This window comes from Thalia democratica, chromosome 8, assembly GCF_965202585.1.
Source record: "Thalia democratica chromosome 8, ktThaDemo2.hap1.1, whole genome shotgun sequence".
NCBI lineage: Eukaryota > Metazoa > Chordata > Thaliacea > Salpida > Salpidae > Thalia > Thalia democratica.
In genome coordinates this window covers 23,335,256-23,359,163 of record NC_139172.1, presented here as the reverse complement: position 1 = coordinate 23,359,163, position 23,908 = coordinate 23,335,256, and the positions used below count along the sequence as shown (strand labels likewise).

Here is a 23,908-nt window from a genome sequence, read left to right as displayed (position 1 = left end):
TCTTTTAAAAGTTATTGTTTTACAGTTTTTCAAAAACACAAAAACTTATTGATTACAAAGCGATCATTAAATATGAAATGTAAATATTAATTATTAGATTAAACTATATAACTTAAAAACTTATAACAAAATAATAAAACCAGTTTGTATTGTGAAACCTATTATATAGGTTTAAACTTTTAATAAAGAAAAAACTCATCATATCTATATAAATTTAGAGGTGCAAAAAACCACCGAGAATAGACTGCTAGCTGGCTTTACTGTAATGAATAAAAAAAAATATGCTTTGTGTAATAATCGTCTGGAAAAATATTTGATTAAAAGAAACAAAGAACTTAACGGAGTTTTTATAAATTTATGCTCCTAATTATACTTAATTTAACTATAATTAATTTATTGTTTTATTAAAAATTTTTTTTTTAATGCTTATTTTGTTTTTACTTACGTTATTTCAACTGCTCATAATAAAGTAATTTTAAGGAAATGTTTGTCAATTAAAGTACTAATTTAAGTCGCAATTAAAACATAGGCGAGATTTAATTACCCTCGAACTTGTTATAAAAATAAACTTGTCTGTTTAACTATTAGTGTTAAGCATTTTTTTTGTTCTAAAACAAAGTAGGAATTTATTAATAAATTGAAATCAAGACGGTCAATCGACATAACAACTTTTGCGGTTTAGTTATATAACATAAGTGTTTTAATAGCTAGTTTCTACTAAAAACCATGCTTTTCCACTTAATATAACAAAAGTTTTTAACTTCTCCTAATGTTTGTTTGAATTCCATTATCTTAATAGGCCTATGCAAGTTGCATAACAATTTGTATAAGTTATTAAAATGAAACTTAAAACTACCCTACTATAAAAGGTTAATACATTAATAAGCAATAATATAAATTTTACGTCAGACTTTCAATGTAGTTTTTAAACCGTAATATAAAAGTTTTTGTATCTGGATATTACAATTGTAAGAGTTTACTTTTTAAAATTTGCTTATGTTAAAACTATTGTAGTCACGTTAATTACAATAAGATCCAACTAAAATATAATTATCACTGCTTTTTTTAAAATCCTACAAAGAAGAGTTCAAAATACTTTGAAGTAAACAATTTATTAAATTGTATATGATTAACGAAAAACGTCTCTTAAAGTGTATTAAAAAATAATAATAATAATAGAAAAAAACTAAAATTATGTATAGGATAAAAAATCAAAAAATGAGGAAATAAAGATATATTAAGATTATGTTAAGTTAATACTAAAATTAAAATCTACATTTAAAATAATTTTATGTTACACAGCAAAATCATTATGTTTTAAAGTAACTAAAATGTTCACTTGTATACAATGTGTTCTAAATATAGTTTTTACAACTACTCAAATTAAGAGAGATTCTTTTAAACAAAAATTTCAAGAGTTTTTTTTTATAACAATAACTTTTTGAGTGTAAAACAAAAATTATTTTAGTTTTTGTAGTTTTATAAAAAACACTTTTTAGCAATATTATGACTTAACGTAAAAAATATGAACTTTAATTTTATAAGAAAAACCAAGTTATACATTTACAGCAGATGACGGAAAACTGCAGGCCAAATGCGGCCCGCGGTGTACTTTTCAGCCAAAAATATACTTTTTTGAAATAAAGTTTTGTGGTGAAACCTTTAACTTAGGCTCCTAGTTTAATAAAAAGTGACTAGTAGTGCTTTATTTATGTTCTTTTTTATTAAAATTATGGTTAAAAACATTATTATGCTACTGATCAGTGCACTTTTTTAGACAGGTTTTTGTATAAAGTATAACTGCAATTAATTTTTTTATTAAAATTGCTCGCCACTTAAAAATATGCCAACTACACTTTTTACAATTAGAAACTTACTCGTTGTAGCTGTTTGCTCGTGCTTTTTTTATTTAGTTTTTCTTATCAAAACCTTGTAACTTAGTCCTCTCCAAAAAGGTTAGGATGAAATGTCAAAACGAAATGATTTTGGCAGTTCTGCTGCCGACCCCTGTTTTAATATAGAAACGATCTTATTTAATAAATATAACAGTTTTTTTAATACTTCAACAAGAAAATGTTTATAGTTTTTCGTTTTTGTCATCAAAGTAGTTATTTTATTTTACAAAGCTGTTAGTAATAAATTTAGAAATACTAAAAAATCATTAAAAAATATACAAAATCTATAACTAATATCAACTTTGTCTTACATTAAGGAGAAAGTTACACTCACATTTACTTTAATGTTAATAAAAAACTAACGTAAAAAACTGTTGATATCTTTCTATAATACTAAATTATATAAAAATGCATGATCGAACTCGTTTAATCTTAAGTAATTTGGAACTCTTTACACCTCTAATTAAACAAGTAGTTATTTCTAATCAGAGATATAAATCTAATAAAAATTTTAGACCTAAGATTTTTTTGATTTAATTTTGAGGAAAAACCATAATTTTGTTTTCTTTATTATTTATAATTTTGTTATGTGTAAATTATAAGTCTGTAGTAAACATACTTTAATTTATTAAATTGTGTTTTTACTTCAAACTACATAACAAATCACAATAATTCTACTAAAGTACATTTAGCATTTAAAGAATATTATTCAGTTATCTTTCTGACAGTTAATTAAGTTTAAAAATCAAAAAGCATAAATTGAATTAAAAAAAAAAAACATCTTGTCATTAAAACTCAAATTAACTTGTTTTTATGCTTGTTTACTTTTTTTTTACTTTACGTAAATTTCATAATTTAAAAATTAATAACATTTTTTTAAGTCTCAAATACTTTTAAAAGTTTATTCTTTAAACGGTTTTAAAAAATCAATAAATATTTAAACCGTTTGATTTATAAATTATAAATTTTTTACTGTGAACTTGTTTCAAAAACATTGAAAATTTAATAATTAATAATAAGTTTTAATTCTACAGAGCAAAAGTTTAATTATTTTATTTGGTAAAAATGACTGATCGTAATAAGGTTTCAAACTTCATTTTTAGATGTTCTTCAGTTTTGTACAAAAATAGGTACTGCAGTCAGAAAGAGCACGACATTGTATTTTTAATAAGTCCCGTGAAAAGCAATCCGAACGAAGTAGTTAAGTTTGTAGGACCTGATTATACAAAAGTTCAAAAGCTTTCTTCAATGTTGAGAGCGCAAACTAACATTCTAAGAGCGGTTGTTGGCACGGACATCTATGTAACTAATGAAGATGGACTTGTACCACATCGGTTGGAAAATTGTATTAGGACGTGTGAAGTTTATTCTCAGAAACGCAACAGATGGACCAAACTTGCCGGTTTTGAAGAAAGGATTGGCAGCGTGAATATTTGTTCTTTTATGCAGCAAGTCATTTTTGTTGGTAAAGTTCCTGTCGGTCACTCCAATTTTGAAAGCAAGTGTGTTAAGTATGACTCGAAGCACGGCGAATGGAGTTTAATAGGTCAAACGAACAGATGCAGGCGGTCCGCTTCTTGTGCAGTCTTTGAAGGTAAAGTGGTTATTTCTGGAGGTATTGAGGATAACGATCATGATTTTTATCAAAGTATGAAATCAGTGGAAGCATACGACTACCATGAAAACAAGTGGACTTATTTACCTGACATGATTAAAGATAGGTGTAACCATGCGACAGTCTGTGTGGAAAACAGAATGTTTATGATTGGAGGCTGGAGTACAGGCAGCTGTGAAGTTTTTGACAGTGTTTCAGGAAAGTTTGCAATAGTTCAAAAACTACCAAAAAATATCAGTTCAACAGATTTTACTAAGAAGACGATTTGTGTAGGAAACAAAATACTAGTTTTTCTTGGCGCTTGTTTTGAATCAATTTTGTTTGCGTATGACATTGAAACGGGTAAATGGGAATACAAAAAAATCGACTTGCTTTCTCATGCTTGTGTTAAAGTGCCTTCGGTTTGAAATCTTTGTATAACTTCTTATTTAATTGTGAAGAATTTTACGGTGTAAATTTTTTTATTATTGTTTTTGAGTATTTGTTTTCAGTTATCTTTATTAATTACGTTGAATAAAATCTTTGTTCACAGTTTTAGACTACTTTTGCACAAACAGAAAAAAAAAAACCCGATACGTAGTTTATATAGTTTACCGATATATAGTTTTTTACAGCGTAATAAATTATGTATTTTAAAAAACGTAAAATTATGCCTTTCCATTTCAATTTAAGAGTTTCACATCTGTTAGTTGGGAAAAATAGTTTATAATTAAATATAAAAGAACATTAGTCTTGACTATCATGTGCCGTGAGACAAGCTTCAAGTCCACAATAAGACTTTAACATACAACTCTGAACATTAGACCGAAAACTTTTGGTCTGAAGGTTTTAATGGTACGACCGAGATTTTAATTTCTCAAAGCTTGATATTATTAGTAAAATCTGGTAGGCAATTTCTAAAACTTGAACAAATGATTAAAAAAGTATTCAGGCAATCGTTATGTATAACAATTAAACAATGGATTAAATAATTTAGCCGTACAACAACAAAACTCAATTTATTTATATTTTTGTAACTTTAAATATTTTAGTTTAACTTCTTGTTTTGTAACACTTTTACTCTAATCTCTAGCATATCAGGGTAGTAAAATGTGGACTATTATGTCAAATAGCTATAAGGTCATTTTGTAAGGTACCTAGTCGATCTGAAATACTATTTACTATAAGAACAGTTGAATGGCTGAAGTATTGATATCTTATAATGACGTCACTATCATAAATTTTTGATTATACCGATAACTACTACACCTAGGAATAGTCATTGCTAAGCATACTGATAGGGTTTTGAATTCTTGGACCCAGACTACTAGACTGTATCACGTGCTAGAATCTTATAAATTCAATAGTACTTGTTTTATATAGGTACATTTATAAAGTATTTGATAAAATTTCTAAAATATTCTTAGATAGTTGAATTACTAATTAAACTGTCGTATAATAAGGATTTTTAAGGTTTTATTCTAGTACACAAATCATGTGTATTATTTTTCATTTTTACGTTGCTTATCTTGTCATAGTCTTATATATATATATAGGCATGTGTTTATAATTACAGTTCCATAAACTTAAGTTGTGTTCAAAGAAACATTTAATCTATAACTAAAATACCATTTATATATTTTTATTTTAAATGATAGTTAGCTATTCTGAGTAAAACTGCTTATTGTGTTTAGTTTTATTGACATGTTTTATGTTCTTCTTTTATATTCTATTTGTACAAAATGATAAATTCTTAATGTTAAAAATTGTAATCTTTTTTGTTTTATACTAAGAAAAATATAATAAATATTTGGTGTGTAGCTTGATGACAAAAAGATCTTTCTATACACTAATATTTGAGCTTTAATTTGTTTTTGTTTTTGGTAAACTACAATAATTAAAAAAAAATGTTGTAAGTTAGGTTTTAGCAGATATTTCTGAGTAAATTTCTAGAATTACTAGAAAAAAATATTTTACAGGCTGTATTTGTTAAAAAATATTTTCGTCGACTTTGTAGTTATAAATAAAGTGCTAAAAATAAGAAAAGTTTTAGTCATTAATTATTATCACTGTTTACCTATGAAAAAGCTTAAACCATAATTGTTTATATTTTTTATATTTTTGCTAAAAAAGTGATTCTGGAAAATTACGTTTTTATTTAAGTTATACTAACTTTTTTCTCGATACAAAAGTTATTGTACACCTTTAAAGTAGAATAAAATGAACGTAATATACTAAGTCTACTGGCTTTGTTTGCTTTTTATTGTTGTTAACAAGTACTAACTAAAGGAAGAGTGTGTTAAATCACACTTTACAGCAACATTTTAGTTAGATGATAACTTAAAGTGTTTTTTTAGAGTTAGGTAGAATTGATAAACGTCTAGCTAAACCTTATTTTATGTCCTAGTTTAACAGTAGAAATTTTACTTATTTCATAAAGATTATAAACATTACGTTTTAAATAAATAAGTGTTTTTTAAAATCACTAAAAAAGATCGTAAATTTAAAATGATTGGAAATTTTAATTTATTGTGCTTTCAGTATCTGAATAAAAAGATAAAGAGTTAGTTCAATAAGTAAATAAAAATTATAGAGATTTTCTTAGTACAATTATTTGTATAAAACATGACTATTACTTTAAGAGTTTTTAGTAACTGTTTCTTTTATGTTAGTTTTATTACAACCCATACTTGTTCATATTTTAAAAAGAAAAGTTTGTTAAAACAAGTTTTTAGTTTAATTCGAACTATACTAAACTTATTTTTTCTTCAATAGTTTTAGTTTGAAATACACTAATGATACAAGCTTATTAAAAACAATACTTTAAACTCAGAGGTTATTTTTTGTAAGAAGGAAACATCACTAATTAATAATATAAACTATAGTAATTTTTCTAAGTTTTTATGTTATTGATTCAAGCTACTTAAACTATACTTTATTTAAGTAATTGTTAGTTATTCAAAAAATAAGATTCACTTAACTAAAAAACTATGTGAGTTCAAGTTAGAAACATTAACCTAACTTACAAAAGTACATTTATTTTTAAGCGATAGATAAATGAACAACAGCTTACTTTCGTTGTTGTAGTTCAAATTTGATGCTCTAAGAATGAACATATTTCAAAGTCAGGCTTAGAAAAACAAAACTGTAGTATTGTTAGATCTAATCATGATTAGAAAAAGTTTTATTACACATAATTAGATGCCAGTATGAGTATAGTAATTATATTTTGTTTATTTTTGTAAAACTTTATGTCACTAACTGTGGTTCTGTTTGTTAATTACAATTTGTTAAAGAAAAAATTGTAGTTTAAAAAAGTTTCATGCCTGGAACAACACAAATTTCGCTTTAAACTAGTCACTTTCAAAAGCATCAAAGTATAAGAAAGTCAAAAAAGTTATTCAAATGAAAATTTAGTATAATTAGAAAGAAAACTGCATGTTAATTAGAAGTCTGTTCAAAGGAAGCCATCTACCTCCACACTTAAACTGGTGCTTGCCTATCCATCAAACTTCCTGTTATTTCTAGTTGAATTGAACAATTTTAGTGTTTTAAAATTGGAAGCAGTTTTTGTTTTACCAACTTGCTTAAAAATACTTTCAAAGTGTGCTAGCATCACACTGAAGCAGTCAAGTTTCAATATAAATAAGGTTTACATGACAACTAGAATTCTTTGAAAAAATTCATGTGCCACATTTAAAAAAGTAATAAATGTTTGAAAAAAAACTCATGTAGATCCGATAAATAAGATTATGGTAGTAAAAAGAAAAGTTTAAAATTTCTATAAAAATATATATTTCAAAGTTACTAGAAATTACTTTAATTTAAAACTTATTTTAGCCATACTTAAAAAAACATTTTTAGTTTTACAAAAAAAGCTTTTGTAGGTCTAATTAATAAGTTTACAATAAAGTTATATATATTTAAATAATTATAAATGACCAGAAGTCATATAATTTTTCGAATTTGAATACTCGTGAACCCGTAAATAAGTAATAATGGGTGTTAGCACTTTTATTTTTCGATACTGAAACAACTTTAAAAGCCCCTATCAACTCGTCAGAATGGTTAAAATGAATCTAATGGTGATATAGTTTGCCAAGGAAAATTAAACAATAAAATAATTTTAGAATAAATTATGCACTGATAACGTATTCAAAGCATCTCACATCTAAAAAACGTACCACGTGTTTTAAAATAGCTAAAAATTGAACTAATTTAAAAATCATTAGTTAATTAAGATTATGAAATATATTTATTACTTCAACTTGATAAAATAAATATTCTCTGTATAACAAAACTAAAATGTTATAGTGTAGGTAATAATAAAAAACTAAACAGTACTCTTTTTTTATTAAACTAACACATGTTTCTGTGTTATAAAAGTTTAATACACTTCAACGGAGCTCTAAAAAATACTAAAAGGAAAGAATAGAAACTAAAGTAGGTGTGTATATGTGTTTATTGAAAATAAGAAAAACAGATTATTGTAGATTAATGGTTAATTATAGGTACAATATTTAATGTTAAATCCGATCATTATAAAACTATTTATTATTTGTAGTTATAAAATCTAAGTTGTGATAAAGTAAATTTAAACACAAAATAAAATAACAAGTAAAAAAATATAAAACATTCACAGTTATAGTAATATTTTAATTTTATCATAATTAAAAGTGTTTTTATTTTTGTCGTACGGATGAAATTTATAAAGTTATCCTTTTTTAAATTTAATTTCTTAAAATTTTAGTTCTAAAATAGTTTTAAGATTAAAAACGTTCAAAGTGTCACTTAATTCATTATTAAACAGACATTTTTAATTTCATAAATGCAGTCTTTGTTAAAATAAAGAATAATTAAAAATTGTTTAAACACAAACTGACTTATACGGAAGATTTAACAAACAGAAAAAGAAACAGACCAAGAAAAATAATTTATTTTAATCCCACATTTTGCGAATCAGTAAAGACAAATGAAGAAACATATTTTTAGAATTAATAAACAAGTGTTTTAAACAAAACAAAGTCTAAACAGTTTAATAAATAAAAACAATTGCAAGCTGTCATACAGTTGCATGAGTATTATAAAGATGTTAGTTTAAGGACACAATGAAAAAAAAACTGTATCATAGAAAAAACTGAAAGTACTAACACAGAAGAGTAATTTTGCAGAAACAAAAACATATGCCCACTCAAAAACAAACGCCTCACCAAAAACGTAGTTTACAACGGTTACCACAAAAAAATGAAATAAAGCTATGCGTAAGAAGCAAAAGGTGATATGGCCGTTGGCCATATCGAAGATTTTAAAGTCCACAAGGAAAACGGCTCCAAACTGTCGAAATACATTTAGAAATTGAAAAAACAATAATACTAATTACAATATTAACTGGAACATTTTACATCACATTGGAGAAATAAGGAATCCGCAGAGAATCTGCATGACCTGTATTTATGAGAAGATGGAAATAGCGAACGCTGACGGGGGAACTTCGTTAAATAAAAGAAACGAGTTAATATGTTCATTTTAAAATTTAAGAAAATTTGATAATTACAACACTATTTTAACTTGTACAAGTAAATATTAAATCGAACAAAAGTAACTAACTTAAAACTTTTAAATTTATAGCGCTATTAGATTTTATATTCCTAACTTATAGCTACGTCACGATACGATAGTTAAATTTTTTTTAACATTAAAAGCAGTTATTCAGTCTAGTTCTTTAGTTGCAAGAGATGTTTTTTTGTTGTTCACAAATTTTAAAAGCCTGCTAATTCTAAGTATATTAATTTGTTTAAGGTTTAAAATATTATTAAGTAGCTTACACTTTCCTAACCAAAACATAAACTAACCTGGTAACATTATTATTTTCCTAAATTGATAACTTAAAACTATAAGCTTTATTCTTTTTACACATAAATTCCAGTTTTATTTCAAGCTTAGCCTACTGTCTTGCATGTTTATAAACAATTTTTTTTTTACAGATTTTATTCAACTGATGACCTCGTTTGATTTAATTCAAATGAATGAAACATTGTTTTGTTAACAAGATTAGAAAATTTTATTGAAAATAAAAAAAAATAGTCAAATAACTTTTCTTTTCAGATGATACAATGTCAGTACTAGGTAGAAGTACTTTATGGATTTTTTTAACACAATAAAAATATTTGTTTTTAAGAAATAGTGCGTTATAAATAATTACACGAAAGCTGGCAAAGCGTAGTTTCTTGTGGGTTAAATTAGTAAAGAATGTTACAAAGAAACTATGCGTTAAGAAGAAGCCTAGTTCCATAAAATTTATCTATCTCCGCAATTAACGTTTAAACTCTAATTTTATTCTTTAATGAAAAAAAACAGTTACTTATTTTGAACTCTAGTTTATCTTCTAAATAAATCAAGTTGATAGAAATATATGAAGTTGACCAATAACGCTAGCTTATACTAAAAAAATATTTTGAATAGATTAAAACTTAGTATGGAACTATTATTAGTAACTAATTAGTTTAAAGTTATTAATAACTTTTTGGGGATATGTTGTTTTTAAATAGTGAATAAGCCACACAAATTTGTTACTTAAAAAGAAATGAATTATTAACCTAACAATTTATAAACCCTTGATTTCTTGGGTCTTTTAAGGAGATTTTTTAAACTAAAATGAACTTTTTTTTTTGATTTTATTAACAAATGTAAGTGTACAATGTACATTATTGCATAATACTTTTTATTAAGTGTAAAAATAATTTAAAACCAATTATAAATAAAGGATAGTACTATATTGAAAACTTTTTTAAACTTTGTTTTTATGACACTTATAACAATATTTTAAATCAAAAAGTTAAGTAGCTATTTTAAACTAAATGATCGATTAACATTCTATTGCGAACAGAAAATTTCTTTCAGCGGTCTATTTTTTAAAGTTGCTTCAGATGATAGAAAAAACTTTTCAAATGATGTAGTTATTGATATATTTTATTAAAGATAGACACATTTATGATTAACCTTTAGAAAATATGCGGTATTTTCAGAATTTTTTCTAAATAAAGAAATAAAATTAAGCCATGTCAAAGAATGAAATAAACACTTACTCTTTACAAATAAAATATCTTGTTACTTATGAATAACTAAAACTTAGAAAAAAAAACAAAAAAAAACACAACAATTTCTATGATTGAGTCTTTTAATTTAAAATACGTCTCAATACTAAAGAAAACACCAAATAAATTTACTAATAATAGTAATACAGGTATGGAAACAATATGAAAATTTTAAACAAACAAAATTCCTAGAAATTAGCCTATCCTAGAAGAGTGCAACTTAAAATTTAAACTGAAAACATTTTCAATTTATCTATAGCAATAAACTTTACAATTAGGATTGATAATAGTCTACTGCAAACCAATAAGGGTATATTAAATTTTTTGTATACTAATGTAAAAAAAAAATTTACGGTATTTATTTTTTAATTAAATGCTAACTACTGTCAACTTAGTTTTATGTTAAGTAAAAACAAAACCATTGTATTATAATAAATAGTAGTAATTTTGATTAAATTTATGATAAAAAGAACTGAATGGAGAATACTAAAATATACTTCTAAAAATTAAAAAATATATTAATGATGTGTGAAACTATTTTTCATTCAAAAGTATTTGAATAAAAAAATCTAACATATAAGAATATAAACGTTCCATATTTCCTAAAAGTCAAATGAAAAACTAAAACGTACGCAATAAAAACTGATTTGTACGCAAATAAAAGAAAAGGTGAGCAAAAGTAGTTCATAACTAAGTGCCTTGTAAAATTCCATTAGTGGTTTTTTGGTCGCCGTAATAAGTTTGAAGTAAGAAATAATACAAAAGTAGATTTGAAATTAAGTCAGCACTTTGAATTTGTAGACAGCATCAGACTATACAGAAGTATTGTTTCGAAACTAAAATCTCTTAGTTTTCAACTAATAATCAGAGCTCTAATATAGAAAAACTAAAATAAAACAAAGCTATTAAAAATAAAGCATTGTGAGAGGCATAAAAAAAAACACGAAAAAAACTATACATATGTTATGCTGAGATCCACGCTCATACGAATTACAGCAGATTAAGTATATATATAAGTATAAAGAACAAATGAAACAAAATAACCCCACTAGAACGTGAGTTACTACTTCGAAACGATTGATTGATTTTTGGCGTCAACATTCATATTTTGATTTCTGAGCTGTTTGAAACTGACAGGGATTTTGTAGAAGTAGAGGAGAAACAAACAAAAGTTTTCGAAAGAGAGGAGAAAGTTTCAGTGTCGCGCAGCTTTGGCTGCGGGAGGCCCGCCGATGGAGGAGCTGTTGCCTCCGGAGGAGGAGGAGGGATTGAATGCGGTCGGGGAGAAATTCCCCGGAGCCGGAACTTGCTGCAAGTTCTTGTTGTGATTCTCGCTGAGCTGGCGGAGTCGCATCGCCGAGTTTATCACCGCCTGATTGGTCGCCTCGATGCGGTGCTTCTCGACCTCCGACAGCTGATTGGCCCGCTGCCGCACCTGGAACGTGTTGGGGAAGTTCCCTTGCACGCAGCCGCTGTAGGGCCGCTTCTGCTGCATTCTGGCGAGCAACTCGGCGGATTGGTGCTGGTTGCCGGTGTACAGTTTTCTCAGCTGCTCCTCCGTGGTGGCCTGCTGGTAGCAATTGATCTGCTGGCTGCCCGTCGAAACTTGCTGAGGCCTCGGCTGGTGACTGCCGCTCGATTTCATCTGACTCTGCTGTGTTTGGAAGAGAAAAAAATGTTGATTTTTTGGTGATAATTTTTGAAAATTAAACAAAAGATATTTATTGCATGTTTACTGTATTTATCTTTCAAATGTTTTTATTATCTAAATATTAATAAAATAATTACAAAACTATAAATAAACGAATTATTTTGGTGCTATGTTTACAATTTATCTACGTTTAAACGTGAAAAGCCATTGTAACACAAAAAATAAACTAATTAGTTTTACTACAACATCAAAAAAATTTAACAACTACGTCTCAACTTATAACAAACTTAATCAAAACAAATAATCTAAACACAAATTTACTGACTGGAACGTGCACGATGTTGTGGACCCTTCTCGCCCGCTTTCCCGCGTTCGGCACCGAGTTCATCCGCGCGATGTCGTCCTTGCTCACTCCTCTCAACCTGGCCAGCAGCTCGCTCACCGGCTGCATCTTCCTGCACCCCTGCCTCGTTCCCGCCACGTGCGAGTTCGACCTCGCCTTGTTCACCGGCTTTGGGTGCCTGTACAGCTGGTTGGCGCTTACGGACTGCTTCATACTCGACTTCTTCATCAGGTTTCCCGCCATTTTCGGGTCTTTTCCCGCCTTTTTGGAAACTTCGAATTGGAGGGCGGCGGCGTTTCTAAGATGCTCTATGGCGGCTTGCGTGTACGGAGGCGGGTTCTGTGAACTCGTCTGATCCAGAGACTGCTTCGAAGAGTTCTGCTGCTGGTACAGCATCTGGTGCCGCTGGTGCAGCTGTAGGAGCTGCTGCTGCTGCATCTGCAGCTGGATGCCTTGCTGCAAGCTGGCGAACTTCTTTTCAAACTGCTTGGGGTAGACCTTCTTAAACTGATTCAGCTGCTTGCCAGCCGGGGAAACACCAGAATCGAGGTACCGCGATGCGGTCGGCTGCGCGATTTCAGTTGCTGCTTTCAAAAGTTTACAGCTGTTGAGCGGAGACAACGAAGCTAGAGAAGCGGGCGACTTTTGCTGAAAGCTGACATCTCTCGGTTCAACGTGCATCGGCGAGCTGGAGCAGGAAAGCGACCTTCTGGTCACCAGATTGATGGGCGCGTCCGGAGTGATCGGAGATTGGGCTTGAGGCTCATGCTCCGCGCTCTTGTTGCTCTTCGCCACGTTTTTAGCTGGCGATTTCAAAAGCCTGCTGGCGATCGACCCGGGCAAAAGGGCCATTTTGAACGCCTTGGCCAGTAAGTACTTTTCAACGCTGTTGTCTTTCTTTTTCGCTATTGAGTCACGTTTCTCGCTTGAAACGTCTTTTTCAGATTTCAACGCAGCAGGAACAGAGGGCGTCAAGTCAGAGCAGTACAGCTGCAGAGGTCGCTTGGTAGGAACCTGGTAGTTGTTCTTTTCCTTGCAACTTTCGCTCGGCAGGTCTTTCATGGACATGACTCCGATGAGTTTCGAGGTGTTCGAGTCTGGATCGCTCGTTTTGATCGAAGAAGCGTCCGACGGGCTTTGCTTCGGTTCACTGCGCATTGCTGACGCGTACCTACGTTTTACGTTTGTTTGAGCAATGTGTGTACTGCAGTTTTTTAGATATAGCAATCATAAAAAATTTATCACATGCTAAATAGTATTTATTATTCTATAAATTTAAATAATTCTTTTAAACTTTAAACTTAATTTTTTTAGAACATAACTACCACACATAATTAGTTTTTAGTATTACGCAGCTATTTCAAGCTAAATTTAGAAAAAGTTGGTAAAGTATACTTTAAAATGTATAAAAACACATAAACTTTTTATCATGCTAAAAACAACTCCAACAACTAAAACAGCATATTACAAAAATGACCTTAAACAAGTAAAACGCGCGTTTAAACAACCTAGAAGGTTTTTGGAATGAAAACAAAGACATCACTGTCGAAGTGGGCGGCGGGCTGCTTTCCTCCTGAACCTCGACCTTGCTTTTAATGAACCTCCTGCTGGTCATTTTCGGCGACGCCACCAAGCGGTTGTACTCGTTGACCATCTTCTTGTCGCACCTGAAGTTGGCGGGCGTTTTCGTGCTCACCGGCGATTTCGTGCTGTCCGGCGTGTTGGGAGCGCTCCTCGATTGTTGCAGAACACCTGCTGATGTTACATGCTATGCGTACTTGAAAAAATCGCTTACATCTAAATAGAAGCTGCTTGTTTTACAATGGCATTGTAGCTGGGGAACTTGAATGTTATGCGTGCACAGTTTTTATTATACAACTCAGTAAGTCATTATGAGCCTCAACAATATTTTTCTTTATGAGTTACTTAGTTAAGCCTATCAATTCGTCGTAATTATTTGTTAACTTTTGTTTAAAAGTAAGAATTTCAAATGTTTGAAAGTTATAATTTGAAATTAAGTTATAATTTTAAAAGATATTTAATGAGGTTAATTAAAACAAAAAGGATTTGTTTTCATGTTAAGGTAATAAAAGGATAAACCACTTTCTTAAAAGTTTGTGGAGTTTTTAACAACAATAACTTAGATACTAGCTGTTTTTCAACAAACTTAGATATATGAAATATAAAAACCTAAGTACAAAACTTTGAAAGGTTTTTTATGGAAGGCAAAAATAAAAAAGGGAAAAATAACTTTTGCACTAAAAACTAATATCCTCTTACAGTTTTTTCGCAATCGTTTTAAAACATCCTCAATTTAATGTTTAACACAAAAATTAAAAAAACCAATCGATTTTTTTAATCTTAGTCATAATTTTTGCTAAATATTTTTTTAAAATTCGCTTCTTACTAGTTATTTTTAATACTGAAAGAACTTTTTCTAGGATTTTGAGGCAAATTGCTTAAAAAGTAGATGGATATCGATTTTTATAAGTATTTTAAAATTCCAAGACAATGACTATGGTAATTTATTTTCCATATGTTTGTATCAAAAAATTTTTACAAATTTAATTAAATCTCAGAAACTAATTAATTTATTTCAGTTTTACAACGGTTACTGGTAATACATACTTAAACCTTACCAATAAGAGCCAATGATAATATTTAAAAAAAAGTATGTATCCCCTAATTGCCTTAATCCAAAACTTTATTTATTTCAAACTTTTGAAAAATAAATCTCGTTTCTAACTAATGTTTATTGGCATAATTTAAATTTCGCACGACTAACTAATATATTTAAAAAAAATAACCTTATTTTTACAACCTTGAAAGATTAAACTTGGTTTAACTGAAAATTAAGCTTATTTCGTTAAGTTTTTATACAACACCCTACTAGACAAACATTAATTTGTTAAAAATTAATTTTTTTACTCAATATAATGTCACGTTTAAGATAATGACAATTTTTAAGCACATAAACAAATAAACCCAATTTACTCTCAAGCATATTGCATGTTTCTTATGCCTACAATTTTTACCCATAGAACAATTTCAGAAGTGTCCAGAATTTTTATAAAACATTACTTACTCATAGCTTGAACTAATATTTGCACAGCAAAGCTCGTGATGTTAAAGCATGGACAATGTGGAACAACCGATTTCAACAGCACGCGTAAAATTTAATAAATTATAAACTGAAAAGCTATAAAAACTGAGGTTTCACACTATTTTTTTGTATAAGGACTACTCATTTTACAGCTGAAAAGCCAGCGTTTAACTACATCAAGACTACGATTTTAAAGTTAGGTAATTCGATGTCGGGAAAATTTGTTAGAAAGAAGTTATTTAAATGACATGTTGCAATTATTAAAAAGGTCTAAAAAAATAAGGCATTTTGTATGAAGTCTAATCTTCTCCAGGGTTGCTAAATGTTTATGGAAAATTTTCTCTAGGTTTTTAAAAATACACATTTAAAGGGCTATTTTTAAGTTTAAAGTTAAGTTTAAGGTATAAAACTGTATTAAATAGTAAAAAAACATTGAAGGATGCTGTAAAGCTACTTTAAATGTGTTTAAAATAAAATTTGATGATGAAAAATAATTTTTATCTATATGATAGAGTCTTTGTGTCAAATCGAAATTTTACTACTTAATATGTAAAAATTGTTTAAAATTTCAGGTTTTTTTTTTCAAAACTTCTCAAATTCCAGGTTGTTTGGCAACCCTGCTTCTTTCATTATCTAGATTAATAATAATTGACAAAAATTAAATTTTTATTAAGTGTTTTATTTAAAAGCTATAAGTTTTTATGGAGTTTACAATAAACTAGTGATTGCGCCTAGCCTTTTTTACTTTTATAGAGCGTAAATAGTATACTTTATATGTCTTCAAACGCCGATAGTTTTTACGAAAAAAAAATGTTTACGGACTAATTATTGGCAATTTTGTTTGACAGTACACCTTAGCAAAGATATAAAAGCTTGAATTTACTATATATGTGCTGAAGCTCCTGATACTTGAACAACCAAGATCTTTGACGTCTTAAGCCCAAGACTTGGAGTATCCATGTTTTTATCCAACTTTTATATAATATACAATTAGCTGGCAATCGGTCATTAACTTTTCTGCTCTAGGTATTTAAAAGTTAGTTAATTTGAGCTACGGCCGTTTTTTGGATTTTTTTGAAATTGAAAAAAATATCAAAATATTGTATAACTTTACATTTATTAAAAAAAAATATTTATCCACACAAACTTACCTAAAATTCCTAATGAATTGATATTTTTAAACCACTTTTCTTTGATATGTATTTCATATATTCATATAGTGTATGTATATACTAATAAGGAGACTAAAAATAATTTTACATAAAATTCTGTTTTAAAGAATAAAGTTTTTTGAGGACTTTGCAAGCAATATTATGAAGCCTATTTACTTTTTTTTTTCTTTTAAACTACATTAAACTTTTTTTTTGTTAACAACCTATCTTATTTTACAAAAAAACACTAATTCAAATTTTCAAAAAGGGTAAAAATAATAGCTACAAATAATGTTTTAGGTTTTTTTTCTTTGTAGGTTTTACAACCATAATTTTTGACGAAAATTATGAAGAATTTTAAGTAACTTATGAACATAAAAGTTGAAGCAAAATAAAAGTTTAAAAAATAGTAAATAGATTCATTTAAACTAGGTAAAATACTTGTTAAGGTTTTAAATGTATCAAAAAAGTCAATGGACGCTTGGCCCACTTTAAACCTATAATGTAGAAGCCATACTCAGGGTTGCCACAGATCAAGCTGAGAAAAATTTTTGACTTTTCCTGACTTTTTACTAAAATTTTCCTGACTTTTCTTAATCAAACTCTCAATTTAAACTTATTCTAAAATACATAATCAAACACTTTTTTGTATATATTACAGTTTCACTATAAAAATGTGTCCTTGCCACAGATCATCATCAATACTAAAAAGCATAAAAAACTGCTTGTTTAAGTAGGGTAGTTGTTCAACATGTTAATAGAAAAATTTTGTAGTTTTATGAAGGATATTTTATTAATTTTTACCAGATGAAGGCATTGAAAATTAAGTAATTTTGTAAATTTAAAGGAAAATTTTGCAATTTTAGTCTGACAAAAGAACTTTTAATTGATTTTTACCATCTGAAGGCTTTGGAAAATAAGGAATTAAGTAAAATTGAATTGAAAATATCTGACGTTCTAAAATTTTGTCAAATTTCCTAATTTTTCTTGACACTTTTTCAAAAACCCTTATTATTTCTTGACGATTGTCTTTTTTTTTTGTAGTTTATCCTGACTTTTCTGATTTCTGACCTTGTGGCAACCCTGCATACTGCTTTAAAAAAGATTTTTATCATATTCTTTTAAAGTCTAGCTTGACAGAACTATTTAATACACTTTCAATATATATTTTTAATTAATTTATGATGGAAAATATTTTTTTCACCGTGTAGCTTTGTAACCGACTTACAACAAAAAAATGTCTTCGGAGCTTTATCAAAAAAAAATAAATAAGATTACTCGCGACAATTTGTAAAACAATAATTCGAAGTAAATAAGTAATTTTACAACTTGGGTTTTATATATTAAAACATAAACTTCAAAACTCTCTAAATTCAAATCTCTTCATTCTATACGCAGTAAAAACTGTCAATAACTAAGGTTACTTTCTCCATTTAACTATAAAGATAAAAAATAAATAAAAATCAATTTATCTTTTTAAAAGATAACAACATTAACTATTTATGGGTCATCTATTATTGACTAAAAGACAGAACTCTAAAAATCTTACTTAATAATACTCTAGCTGGTCACAAACTAAAAAATATCCTTAAAAACTGACGTTAAGAAACTAAAAACCGTAAAAATAGGCCAACTTACTATGCAAATTAGCTAACAGTCAATGGGAGTTCATTTGCATACAAGTTTTCACTGTCGGTTTGCTAGACCACGTGCTTTTTAAAATGATAGAAAAAAACTTGGATCACGCAGACTATTGGTAGTCGGCGTTTTGTGCAATAATTTACATATTACCTCCTTTTACTTTATCTTGATTGTTTTTTTGACTATAATTTTTTTAACATATCCTTAGGACAAAAATATGTTATTTTAGTTTTACTGTTTGCCTAGCTCCAGTATTATTGAAAAAAATTAAAACTGAAAAAAAAAACACAAGTGTAATAGCTTAGTGTTGAAATAAAGACGATATCAAATTAATCATTGTATATCTTAATATAACACTAATAGTTGAAGTCTTTGAAAATAGAGAGTTAAGATATAGGTTATAAAAAGTTTTTGACAATTGAACATTTGTTTTTCAATCCGAACTAAATAACTAATTTTAAGATAAAAAACATGATGTTACCAAAAAAACTTAGGTACAAAGCCGCAAGGAGGTTTTGAAACAGTAGTATTTACTATTTTAGGATGATAATATTTATAGAGTTGAAATTATTTTTAAAAAGATAATACTCTTTCAGATGCTTGATATATGTATTCTCAAGCTAATTCAGTATTTTATTACCATCCAACAGATTTAAAGTATTTAGGCAATCTTTATTTAAACTTATGATTTTAAACTTTTATTAAGAATTTTTTATTAACATGTTGTTAAATGTTTTTCAAATCTTAGAATGTAGAGGTCTTACGACAGTTATTTTTTATTGATAAAAAACCCTAAAGCCTAAAATACAAAAAATGACGTATTAAAGAATATATAAGAAAATATATAATCTTAAAAACGCATTTTCTAAAATTAATTGATCAATTGAGATTACTGCCAATCAAAAGAAACAAACTAGTTCATAGAAGAACGTAAAACTAGGTAAAATGTACATGATTACACGGTATGCCGACTACCTATAGTCTTTTTTTTTAAAGCACGTGGTCTAGCAAATCGAAAACTGAAAGAGAAAACTTATATGCAAATGAACGCCCATTGACTGCGATCTAATTTGAATTGTAAACACACTGTATTTTTTAAGTTTTTTGAGTTCCTTACCAGTTTTTAACAATTCCATGACATAAACTTAAATCAACAGAACTATGTAGTTATGAGGAAAATAATAATAAAGCTACAAAGCTACAACAGATTTTTACAAGATAGTAAACAAAAAACTGGCTGTTAGGGAGAAAAAATTAACTATAGTCGAATACTGTACATTATTGGGTCACTTATTTCAGATTATACGTAAAAAGTCGTAATTTAAAGACACTGAAAATTTTGCTAAATAGTTTTTAAACGTATGATTTTTTTTGTTGAGCACTCTTAAGAAATTGTTAATATAATGCTGTAAGAGATCAAAATTAATTTAAATCTGAATCTATTTAAGTATATAATATGTTTTGTTTAGTTGTACAAAAACTAAAGGTAATTTGTTAATTTTTTTCCAGAATTTTGTGTGATTACTACTTTGAATTACATATTTTATTTCGTAAAAAAATGATAATGACACTTTTTTTTTAATGTGCACCTTGTTTGAATAATTTTACGACACAAAATGTTGGTCATATGACAATCAAGCTGTTAAATAAAATAAAGGGGCCACATCTCAAAAAACATTTTAAATAAAAAAAAACCTTGATGTTTATTTTCAAAAGACAGAATGTTAAAAAATTGAGATAAATACTTATAAAAAAATCTAATCGATAATTATAAAACTTCTTATAGTCATACCTCAAAAAAATATTTAGATTTCCAAAATTAAAAAGTGTTCCTGCAGGTATAACTAACAAGATTATGCCGGTAAGAAAAAAAAATCAAATACAGATTTACTAAACAAATAATTCACAATAGCCTAGAACTATTAGAGTTAAGACTGTAGGAGTATGATTTATCGAGCACCCAAAATCGAGTAAATACTAGTTTCGAATAGAAAGTGTGAAAAGGTAGACGAAATTAAACCGATTTTTATGAACCACTTTTTTTTAACTTCGAGTTTTGTATAAAAAGACTAACGGTAAAATCACATTTAGGTTGAAATAACGTGCTTATTGGAAAATTAGAAAACATTAATAATTTACATGCTGTTTGAGCACGAAAAGCAGTTTATCATTTTACTAACAAATATAACCACATAAATCTATATTCAAAGATCTATAAGCAGCAATCGAATTAATTTCATTTATGTTTGTTACACATACAATTTCTTAAATACTAATTATTTAAAGCTCGTATAAAAGTTTACTTGAATAAAAGTTTTGTTAATTTACAACAAAGAAACAAAATGTTGTTTAGATTTTTGTCTGACAAAAGGTTTAGCTATACGCTCAGTTTTAAATAAATCAGTTTTGAAAAATTTATTTGAAAAATCAGTTTTATTTACGTTCTTGAAGCAAAGAATCTTATTATACATATGATAGAAAGCTGAAGTTTTAGTGAATTAAACGGGTAAAGTACTAACGAAAATCAATATAAAAATTTAGCAACATTTATTATTAATGTTAAAATAACAATTATGAATAGATAACCACTTTTTTATTTTATTGTTACTATTATATTTTTGTTCGTGTTTGCAAGAGAAGCTAAGTTTTTTTTGAAATAAACACTTCCATAATTGTTTTATATAGTAACTCTTCGGTAAACTTAAATTGTTTTTATTTTGTCTAAAAGAAGAGAAACTATTTTTATAACTTCTAAGATTATAAAGTCTAGAAGAAATGTTTTGCATATAAAATCTGCAACTTAGCTTAAATAATAATATTAAATTCGCTTATAAGTAAAACATTTTGTTTAAAATTAGTCATTTTAATGTTTACCAAACGTTGATAAGTCTTATCGGACAGTAATATCTAGCAGAAATAAAATGCGTAACCTAATTATTTCCTTTTAGGTTCAAAAATATTGATTTCTTTTATAACAAATTACAACATATACAAGAAAAATGACAAAATTAAAAATAGATAATCAATAGCTTTTACTGAGAGCATGGTTCGCCAATCTTTAAAACAAAACAAGTAGCCTGAGTTTATGAGCAAAACCAAAAAAATTACACGCCTTTAGCGATAATTATAATTCGGACCTGTCAATTTACATACTTCACAGATGCGCTACTAAGTTCAAGGCTAAAACTACGCGGCTGTATTTTGAAGCTATGAGAAAACATAACTTTATTTGAATGTAAAAACTGTGACAAGCTCAATTTCTAAAAATTATTCAACTGTTGGGTGTGTGAGTAAAATCTTATTTTCGCTATTTGATAAAATAACTTAAAAATTCCAAGTTAATTGGGCTATAACTGTTAATCACTTGTTGCACATAGTAACAACTCGTGTTGTTTGGGTTAACCGCGGAACTTACTTTAGACCTTTTCAATCAAAATGCCGAAAACACATTATTTAATTAATGTAGTCACAACTTGAAACGCTTTATAAATAAATAAGTTTGTTACTATTATACGATTGATAAGATAAAAAAAACGAGAGAAAATTTACTCAGAACCACAAGCAGCAACAAACAAGTGGCAACCCTAAAATTTAACCTAAAGTTAAAAACGTAAAAACAAACTAACATTCGTTTTGCAAGGTGAACGAATACAGCATGTTGTGCTCGTTGGACAGCAAATTGCCGGAATTTCTCAGCGCTTCGGCGTGCTGGGGCGGCAAGCACGCGCTGTAGTTACGGACGCCGTCGACGGTTGATCTCCTCGCTGATGCCTGGTGAAAACAAGCAAAGTTATTCGTACTGGAACGAAGACAGTTTTTAATTAGACGTTTGTTCACGTATGAAGCACTGAGCAGAACATTAACTACAATTTAGTCAGCAATAAAACTTAAATTATTTCTAATAGCTTTAGAAATAATCGTTCAAAGTATAACATTGCGTAAAAAAACATTTGGTTATAAAATACAATAAGCTTTGTGTTACTATTTCACTACCACTAAATCAGATTGAAAGAAAAATATTGAGATGAAAGATAGGCATGTAATAGCTTTTACTTACATAACAAGGTTTGCCAATATTTGAAGCAAAATAACTAGCCTGAGTTCAAGGGTAAAACCAAAAAGAGTATTTCAGTTCAAATCAGTTGTTTCGATACATTACAAACAACAAAACGCATTAGTGAACTATCTTGACATCTTATGAAAATGTAAGAATTTTTCAAATCATTATTTTCAAACATGATAAGAATTAAGCACAAAATTAGTTTTGCTTTATTTCTATTTTTTTTAACTTAACATTTTCAATATTAACTTAAGAACTATCTATTTGGCGACATATATATCCAAGCTTATAAAGTTTAAAGATTTTCCAGAGATATGTTATTAAGATTACTTAATTGGGTACTGTACTTATTTAAATTTAAGCTAAAATATGTAAACAAACTAAGTATTTGTCTCACAAAATATTTTTCAAACATTTTTATTAATTCAAATATTGTATCTAATTAAGATATTTTACTTCATTTATTTAAAAAAACTAAACTTTGTCTCAAAAAACTCAATGAAATTTTAATATTTAATAATAGTTCAGTGTGCTGTTATTAAAAATTAAAATCACATTTGAGTTTTCTGAGACAAAGTTTAGTTTTGTTAAAAAAAAGTAAGATGTTTTAACTAGTTATAATATTTTAATTAATAAAAACTATGCGAAAAATATTTTTTCCGACTTTGATTTTAACTATTGACCAACAATAGAATAGATTACAGTTTTGTGTTATTTTTGTAGTTTATTTTGTTTAAGACTTATAAATAGTTGCATAAACCTATCAATGACATACTTAAAGTATTTTGTTGTAGTTTTTTTCTTATTTTGAAGGTATATAGGGTTAATCTAAAAATTATTCTTTACAATAATACTAAATATTTTATGCACGCTTATTTTTCTGTTTATAAGTACTTTTGAGTTATAATCAACAAGTTAACTTAAGGACTTAGTAGAGTACTGCAATAAAATTAGTTGAAGCTAAAATAAGCTATTTTGATAAAAACCTTTTTTTAATAATATGACATTCCAAGTAGTTTTTCTTCAATGTTGTAAAAAAACCATTTATTAAAAGAATATACTATTTTAGAAACAAGGAGAATGTTGTGAGTATAAAACAAAGTGAGCAAAAACATAAATCTCATTGTTAAGTTGTAAAATTGTTCAAAGTTTGTCGTTAAAAAAAATTCCAAAACTATATTTTCACTTTTTTAAGTTCTTTACATACTCCTAACAAAGTAGTGCAAAAGGAAGATTTCAAACATTGATGATAAAAATTTCTAGAGCTGTAAAAAACACGTGTCACGTTTACAGAGTCTTCTCAGAATTGCACAACAAAACACGTCTGACTTGAATATATGACGTGGGTGAACTTTTTTTTCAAAAACGCAACCTTT

General features: G+C 27.8%; 2 protein-coding genes across 2 annotated transcripts in view; one reads left to right on the top strand and one right to left on the bottom strand.

The window, feature by feature from the left end:
* Positions 1–2,960: 2,960 nt before the first annotated feature.
* Positions 2,961–3,917, top strand: LOC145843034 (uncharacterized). Its single transcript, XM_082950504.1, has one exon. It carries the CDS (start codon positions 2,961–2,963, stop codon positions 3,915–3,917), a length of 957 nt encoding a protein of 318 aa, XP_082806630.1.
* Positions 3,918–11,651: 7,734 nt separating this feature from the next.
* LOC145843033 (uncharacterized) overlaps positions 11,652–23,908 on the bottom strand; it is a 32,558-nt gene continuing 20,301 nt past the window's right edge. Inside the window, exons 13-16 of the mRNA XM_082950502.1 lie at positions 22,099–22,243; positions 14,086–14,329; positions 12,560–13,748; positions 11,652–12,237 (exon numbers count right to left, since the gene is read on the bottom strand). Of these exons, the coding sequence (XP_082806628.1) occupies positions 11,779–12,237; positions 12,560–13,748; positions 14,086–14,329; positions 22,099–22,243 (2,037 nt within the window). The 3' untranslated portion in view covers positions 11,652–11,778. The remainder of the gene's footprint in view (positions 12,238–12,559; positions 13,749–14,085; positions 14,330–22,098; positions 22,244–23,908) is intronic.